The sequence below is a fragment of the Tachyglossus aculeatus genome, chromosome 1 (genome assembly GCF_015852505.1).
Source record: "Tachyglossus aculeatus isolate mTacAcu1 chromosome 1, mTacAcu1.pri, whole genome shotgun sequence".
NCBI lineage: Eukaryota > Metazoa > Chordata > Mammalia > Monotremata > Tachyglossidae > Tachyglossus > Tachyglossus aculeatus.
In genome coordinates, this window is record NC_052066.1 from 50,608,386 (window position 1) to 50,613,989 (window position 5,604).

A 5,604-nucleotide genomic window follows, 5' to 3' on the forward strand; every position below is an offset into this window, starting at 1 on the left:
CCACAAAGCTACTGCTGAGACCATGTCTTCTTACTAGCAACAAGTGGCCTAAATCTTCAAAGTACACATGCCCCCGTCATCCTTATTCAACTTGCTTAAAGGTTGGGGATTTACATCGTAAATCGCTAATTCATATTTTAAACACATGAGTATTTCATTTTGACCCGATTAGTTATTCAGTTAAGGTTGGGTTGTTGCTGGGGTTTTTTTGGTTTAACTGTCACATTAGCATATGCTGCACGTCTCGGCTTGAATCCTACGGTGGCTTTTAGATAAACTCAGTCGACCAGAGTGAGATTTTAGTCCCCCGAGTTAGGAAAATCACATTGCATTATCCCAATAAATCGAAGACTCAAACGGAATTTCAGTGTCCATATTTCAAAAATTTATTTATCTCAAACTGTGCATAATGGAGTAAAAACTTAAGTTGAAAATGTATCTGTTATAAGGATGGTATTAGTTCAAATATATACATGGACTCTCGGCAGACTGATTCAAATAACACAGAGCCGAATCTTTAAAATACAACTACGGAAAATGAGGAAAAAAAAAAACCTTAAAATATCACAATAAATTTACAGAAATATTACAAACCATAAGAAAATATTTCAAACACAGTAATTCATGTTTTTTTTTAAATCTGAACAGGATGAAAAATTTGGAAACCAAAGCTATTATTATAAATTATCAACGGTGTCATCCTGCGTGGCCATTTTTGCTTTTTAACAAGAAGTAAAAAAAAAAAAATTTAGTACAATCTAAACTTTTGCCCTTTTATAGAAAACCACGGACATGGTTTTGCAAGTACTTATCCTAACCTTTCCCCACCCCACCCCCCCGCCTTTTGTACAATTTCTCCACCGCGAAGATGTCCAGATCTGACTAATTTCCTCGTTCTCGTGGGCAACCGCTCTAAATCTCAGCTGCCGCGGTGAGAACTCAGCAAGAAGACCCTCCTTGAAAAATATTGGCAAATTCTCAGCTTATAAACGATGGACATTTTCGATTGCCACGTTTATCTCGATAAATACTGTACAAAAGCTGCTGGCAAATATTAAAACATTTCCCCCCACCCCCGCCTCCTCCCCCCGCCCCCCCCCCCCCGTCCCCAACACCCCGTCGCTCGGAGACTAGCTCTAAATATTCTCGGTGGAGACTTTTGCCGACTCTCTGCAAAGCCCCTACCGTTCCACTAGAACTTTTTAAAAAGTTTCGGGGAGCGTCCGTTCCCTCCGGCTCTATACAAGTTCCTCTCGCCCCTCCCCGGAGTTTTCTCTGTACAAAAATAGTGGCCCGCGCCCTCCCTCCCCCCTCCCCAAAGAAGTCCGTCTCTCTCTCATCTCTCTGGAAAGTTTTCGTTGCCGCGGAGAAGGCCGGGTTTTTTTGTGTGGTGTGTGTGTGCGCGCCCGTCTTTGTGTCTGCGGGTGGTGGGATTTCTTTTGTGCGTGCGTGGTTGGGGTGATTCCTTCAGCGGCCACGGCCCTCCTAGTCCCTTCCCTGCCCCCTCTCCTCTCTCTCCCCCCGCTTTTTTTCCGCCTTTTCCTTTTCCTTTTTTTTTTTTCGTTTTCGCCGCTTTTTTCGAATTTTCTTTTCCGTCCCCTCCGCGGTCCATCTCCGCGCCTCACATGTGCGACAGCGGGAGGGTGCCGTTAATGGCTGTGCCGGGGACGGGAGCGCTCTGATAGTGTTGGGACATGTGCAGTCTGCTGGGGGCCGCGGGCGGCTCCGGTCCTTCGGCCCCCGGGAGATACATACTGATCATGTCCCGGAGGTCCCCGGCCTGGCAGGGCGCCCTGGAGTGGGAGGACGAGGTGACGACGGGCGGGCTGGAGCTGGCCTCCGACTTGACCACGGAGCCCATGGAGCCCAGGGCCATGGCGGGAGCGCCCTGCTGCGAGTAGGACATGCTGTAGGTGGGCGAGCCGTTCAGGTAAGTCTGCGAGCCGGTCATGGAGTTGTACTGCAGGGCGCCGACGTCGTAGCGGTGCATGGGCTGCATGGGCGCGGCGTTGTGCGCGTTGAGCCCCGGGTGCTGCGGGTAGCCGAGCGGCTCCTGCATCATCCCGTAGCCGCCGTTGGCCCAGCCGTTCATGTGCGCGTAGCCGTCCATCCTCTGGTTGACCCCGGCCCCCAGGCCGGTCCCCACCCCGACTCCCCCGGCCAGGCCGGCGCCGCCCGGGGCCAGCAGGGCCCCCGGCAGCGTGTACTTATCCTTCTTCATCAGCGTCTTGGTTTTCCTGCGCGGCCGGTATTTATAATCCGGGTGCTCCTTCATGTGCAGGGCCCGCAGCCGCTTGGCCTCGTCGATGAAGGGCCGCTTCTCCGCCTCCGACAGGAGCTTCCACTCGGCGCCCAGGCGCTTGCTGATCTCCGAGTTGTGCATCTTGGGGTTCTCCTGGGCCATTTTCCGACGCTGCCCGCGGGACCAGACCATGAAGGCGTTCATGGGACGCTTCACCCGGTCCGGGCTGTTCTTCGGGTTGGCCGCGGCCGCAGCTGCAGCGGCCGCCGCAGCCGCAGCTGCAGCGGCAGCCGCGGCCGGGTTGGAGTTACCACCGCCTCCTCCTCCTCCTCCACCTCCTCCTCCTCCTCCTCCTCCGCCGCCCCCCGAAGTCTGCTGCGGGCCGGGCGGCTTCAGCTCGGTCTCCATCATGTTGTACATTCAGACGGCCGCCGCCCCGAGCCGCCTCCGGCCCAGGAGAGAGGACTCGCCCCGGCAGAGACTTTTTTTGGGGGGGGGGGGGGCGGCGGGAGAGAGGGGGGAGGGAAGAGGGGGAAGGGGGGAGGGGAAGAGCGAGGGAGAGGGGGGGAGCGAGAAAAATAATCAGGCGAGGAATGATTTAAAAAAAAAAAGGAAAAAAAAAAAAAAGAAAAATCGATCCGGAACCGGGAGCGGAAAGCTCTTCCCTCCTCCACTGGCTTCTCAGGCTGGTGATTATTGTTATGATTAGTTTTTGGAAACGCTTAAGCTTGGGAGTTGAAACTTCTCTTTTCTCTCTCTCTCTCTCTCTCTCTCTCTCTCTCCTCCTGGTCTTAAAGAGGCAGCAAACTACTTTCCCCCCTTTTGCAAACACTCTCTTCTCCGCCTTGACAACTCCTGATACTTTTTTGAACAAGTTAATAGACAACCGTCCATGTGACGGGGGCTGTCAGGGAATAAATGGGTTTCCCCCGACCAATCAGCGCGCCGGGCGGCTCCTCCGCGCGGGACCGGCCCCCTCGCCCGGATTTGCATGAAAGGGGGCGGGGACCGCAAGCCTCATTTGCATGAAAGGGGGAGGGACCGCGCGTGCGCGCTGGGGGCGGGGCCTGGGGGGGGCGGAGGAGAGGCGGGTCCCACCGCCGGCTCTCCAGCCACTAAAAAGCCTTTCTATCCCCTCTCGCAGCAACAGGTCACACCACACGCCTTTTTTTTCCGAGGAAGTGGATAAACAGCATCGAGCCTACTTCTTCCCCCCCCCCACCTCCTTTCCCTCCATAAAGTAACCTGTACTTCCCAAGCGCTCAGTACAGTGCTCTGCACACAGTAAGCGCTCAATAAATACGACTGAATGAATGAATAAAGTTGGTACTGATTCTTCTCGTCGCGGTTGAGAGGGTGAGATTTCAGTGGGAATAGGATGGGGAGGCGCAGGACCTGTCCTTTTGGGCCAACTCAGGACAGAGAGCGAATCCTGTTCCCAGCATCGAGGCTACTTCTTTTTTTCCCCACCACCACCTCTTTTCCCTCCATAAAGTTGGTACTGATTCTTCTCGTTGCAGTTGAGAGGGTGAGATTTCAGTGGGAATAGGATGGGGAGGCGCAGGACCTGTCCTTTTGGGCCAACTCAGGACAGAGAGCGAATCCTGTTCCCAGCATCGAGGCTACTTCTTTTTTTCCCCACCACCACCTCCTTTCCCTCCATAAAGTTGGTACTGATTCTTCTCGTTGCAGTTGAGAGGGTGAGATTTCAGTGGGAATAGGATGGGGAGGTGCAGGACCTGTCCTTTTGGGAGAACTCTCTCTTCCGGCCCTCAGGACAGAGAGCGGATCCTGTTCCCAGCATCGAGGCTAGTTCTTTTTTTCCCCCCACCACCTCCTTTCCCTCCATAAAGTTGGTACTGATTCTACTCGTTGCGGTTGAGAGGGTGAGATTTCAGTGGGAATAGGATGGGGAGGTGCAGGACCTGTCCTTTTGGGAGAACTCTCCCCTCCGGCCCTCCAGGACAGAGAGCGGATCCTGTTCTTTCCCCAAGGCTCCTTCGTCCTTCCCTCCTCTCCCACCGCCGCCGTGTTTTGTTGTCCGTCTCCCCCTTCTAGACTGTGAACCCGTTGTTGGGTAAGGACCGTCTCTAGATGTTACCGACTAGTACTTCCCAAGCGCTTAGTCCAGTGCTCTGCACACCGTAAGCGCTCAATAAATACGACTGAATGACTGATTAGGGGAGGACCCCGTTGTTGCGGCCGATTCATTCATTCAATCGCATTTATTGAGCGCCTAACTCGGCGTCCTAGGCGCTTGTTTGGCCTCCTCCTCCCTCCCACGCGGGCTCCCTAGTTCTGGAAAACCAAGTGAGGAGCCCGAGGGGTCCGGTCCGCCTTCTTCGCAACTACACTCTCTCTTGGGGGCTGAGAAATAGAGTCATCCTGCCGGGCACTCGGTTGATGCACTCAGAGTGGGACTGGATTTAGAACAGTGCTTGGCACATAGTAAGCGCTCAACAAATACCATTATTATTATTATTATTATTATTATTATTTTTTCCACTAAGCGGCCCCCCTTTCTCCCTATAGAAAGCGTCATGAGCTCTCTGCTCGTTGGCCTCAAGAAACTGCAGGTGCCTCTCTCTCTCTCTCTCTCTCTCTCTCTCTCTCTCTCTCTCTCTCTCTCTCTCTCTCTCCCTCTCTCTCCTTTCCCCCTGGCTACATCCGCACCCCTCCCCCACCGTCCCTGGCTTTTCTCCATTCAAACGGCGGAAAAGCAAAGCCACAAACCCTCGCTCCCCTCCCCCTCCCTCCCTCCTTCCTTTCTCCCAAGCCTCCCAAGAAGAAGGATTTCAGTGTGTCCGATTCAAACAAGGGCTGGGGTGGGGGGTGGGGGGATACCCTAATAAATGAAGGAGAAAGAGTTCAACTTCCCTCTAGCTCAGAGCAGCAAGGGGAAAACAGACCAAAACAACAACCTTCAAGTTCTTCATCTGACCTGGATAATGGGATACCAAACTCCAAAGTCCAGTTTCCACAGCCCAAGCTTTATTCGAGTTTTGACTAACAACTACCACGACAACAACAACAAAAAATAGGATGATAATAATAAGAACAATAACAACAATAATGATGATGATGATAGTGACACGCCAGTTACTATTATTAAGCTCGAAGAGGGTGCCTCCCCCCCCCCCCCCCGTTCATACGGAACCCGAGGTCGTTTTTGAGAACGGATTGGATCGAGGTTGGGGAATCACTGAGGAGGGGAGATAGCACAGGTGTTGGAGAAGGTAAGAGGAGTCGAAGGATGGTGGAGATAAGGAAGGAAGATAGGAAGGTAGGAGTTTGGGGAAGGCGGAGGGGTGGGAGGGGGTAGGGGGCTCAGGAATCTCGTGCGCCGGGGACCCAGGAGGGTA

General features: G+C 53.4%; 1 protein-coding gene across 1 annotated transcript; it reads right to left on the reverse strand.

The window, feature by feature from the left end:
• Positions 1-1,112: 1,112 nt before the first annotated feature.
• SOX2 (SRY-box transcription factor 2) lies at positions 1,113-2,707 on the reverse strand. The gene is made up of 2 exons (XM_038743459.1): positions 2,554-2,707; positions 1,113-2,496 (listed from the first exon to the last, which is right to left on the reverse strand). Exons 1-2 carry the CDS (start codon positions 2,660-2,662, stop codon positions 1,622-1,624), a joined length of 984 nt encoding a protein of 327 aa, XP_038599387.1. The 5' UTR covers positions 2,663-2,707; the 3' UTR covers positions 1,113-1,621.
• Positions 2,708-5,604: the final 2,897 nt, after the last annotated feature.